Consider the following 2500-nt stretch of genomic DNA (forward strand, 5'->3'; position numbering starts at 1 on the left):
CTTGTTGGTCGAATGCTCTACCATGCCGTGAATATGTAGAGGATTCTTTGTTTACCACTGTGGAGGTTGAGGGGAATTTAGCCCCCAGGAGAGGGGTCACAGGGGGCACAGGCAGCATAGTGACTGATTCTGTGTAATCTGTATTGTTCAAGTTTTACACTGCAGTTTTACTGGTACCTTTCAGGCCTTGCTACTGGGGCCAATATCATTGCTAATGGGAGGATTTCCATGGCATAATTTCAATATATTTGAATATAGAGTGAGAGGAATCCATTGATACCAAAGTCATTGCAGTCTTTTATGTGAAATTATTCCAAATAATTACCTTTATTTACTTCATGAAACGTAATATTGCAGGAAATTGTCCAGAATAGGATTAGATAGTTTTCTAGAACTGATTTGCACCTTATATTCTATCAAATTTGTATTTTTTGACTTGTATGAATATCCATGAACCAAATTAACTGAAACCTTTTAGCTCCAGTAAAAGCTAACATGGACTAATCCTACATTTGATGATAGTACATCAATTAAATCTACAAATTCTTGCTATGAGATGTATGATAAAGTATTGTTACCATTGCCAGTGTGAAATGCAGACACATTTGGTGCTGCTGGGCTTATTCAGTAAGTGATTGTGGCCTCACATATACTTCTCACAAAATATTTTTTATATCTATTAAAAACTTGTTTTAAGTGTTTTACGGGCATTACCTTAATGTTTCCTTTTGAATGCAATATCCTATTCTCGACAACTTGACCTGTCTACCAAATATCATAGCTATTACCTCTTCTTACTCTTCAGTAAACTCTGGTTTACTGATGGAATCATTCAACTGCTTTATATATACATAAAATGACATTTAATAAAGTGACATGTTAAATTTAAATAAATATTAGTACAGTGGATCATGTGGCCCTGTTATAATATGTTAAATAGATAAGTGTTTCTTTAATTGTTTTTGTTTTTGTCTTTCTTCTTGGGAATATGTAGTCTCATCCTTCATTTATTTTGTTTTATTCTGTAACTTTTTGTACATCTTGTAGTGATTATCAATAAATGCTTGGAAATTAATGCTATATGATGATAATTTAATTTGGTTACATAGTCTTAATAGGTCTGTGCTAAAATCATATATCTCCCACTATCAAAAAAAGTGACTATCATTGTTCTGACTCTTGTGATTTATGTTCATTTTTAACCTATTCATGATGGCTAAAGTTTCTGTGCAAGAGAAATTTTCTGGCTCATGGGTTGGTATATGAACTGTCATCCTGATCATCAGGAAATTGACTGATAATGTGATTCAGTGTCACCTGCTTTCTGGGATCTTTTGTCTCGGTGCCATGACTTTCATATGTCGTGAATGGGTTAAGGAATACTTACATGGTTTGCAGGGTCAGTATTAACATATATCAACAGTTTCTTTTCAGAGATTTTACTATACTTCTCTGACAGTTCAGCTTTTCTAAAAATGTTTTGATATTTTAATGGAAAAGATAATTTACTGGAATGAAAATGCAGAATTAGGGTTGCTAATTAAATAGGAAAATCAGGCTACTAACAGATTAGATTGGATTCTTTTATCAGAATAATGTTTTAGGGCTCTGTTTTATGAGTTAAAGATTTTCTACTTATTTTCATTATTTCAATTTGTTATTGGCCTTTTAACTATAACTCCTGAAAATTACTATGTGTAACCTGCTCTGTATATATGTCAATTTTTCTATGTGAAATAATTGCAGATATTTTGCATTGTGGAATGTCTTATGAATATATTTGCATGCTAAAAAATATATATTTTTTTTTCTCTGAGCCGAAAATAATTCTTTTTATTGATATGGATAGAATTCTTTCACTGGTTTAGGCATACATTAGATTACTGTTTACTATTTTATATACTATTTGGAATTCATTTAGCATGTGAATAGTGAAGAGAGAGAGAAATCTCATTTTTACAATTTCAGTTTTTCCAGAAGTAAATGGTTTGTGAATTACATATTCCTTTTCTGTATACATTAAAGGAATCAGTAATATCTATGGTGCTCTTGTAGTAACTTGGTATGATATACATTTATTTTCATCTTTCTGTCAGTTTTGTATATTTGGAGAAAAAAAATTCTAAGTGTAGCTAACCACAGCAAGGAGTAGATAAAGTCTTTCTTTTTTCTAGAGGATAAGCTTGGCTAAGATGAGAGTAGTGTAGCACAGGGGTATTTATTTTTTCTGTAGATGCAATCTATGATGTGTTATATTGTTTATCTAACTGAATATGATTACATTTCCCTGTCAGTTAGTGTCATAATGTTTCAAGTTTTTATAACTATGATAACCTAGCTTTCCCTACCTGCAATTTTACAGGTAAAATATGTCGCTGTATTTTGACTGCATAGTAGAAAGCCCAGTTAGTAATGCAATCAACACCCAGATAGCATGGCATCCTCAGGCAACCTGTCTCGCTGTAGCTTCCTTTAGTGAAGAGAAAGGGGGAGCAGTCAA

The 2500-nt window shown here is 32.4% G+C and overlaps 1 protein-coding gene across 1 annotated transcript in view; it reads left to right on the forward strand.

The window, feature by feature from the left end:
- LOC125036519 (intraflagellar transport protein 140 homolog) overlaps nucleotides 1–2500 on the forward strand; it is a 19771-nt gene that overhangs the window by 772 nt on the left and 16499 nt on the right. Inside the window, exon 2 of the mRNA XM_047629165.1 lies at nucleotides 2363–2500. This exon is cut by the window's right edge and continues 16 nt beyond it. Coding sequence (XP_047485121.1) covers nucleotides 2370–2500 — 131 coding nt within the window. The 5' untranslated portion in view covers nucleotides 2363–2369. The remainder of the gene's footprint in view (nucleotides 1–2362) is intronic.

This window comes from Penaeus chinensis, chromosome 21, assembly GCF_019202785.1.
Source record: "Penaeus chinensis breed Huanghai No. 1 chromosome 21, ASM1920278v2, whole genome shotgun sequence".
Lineage (NCBI taxonomy): Eukaryota > Metazoa > Arthropoda > Malacostraca > Decapoda > Penaeidae > Penaeus > Penaeus chinensis.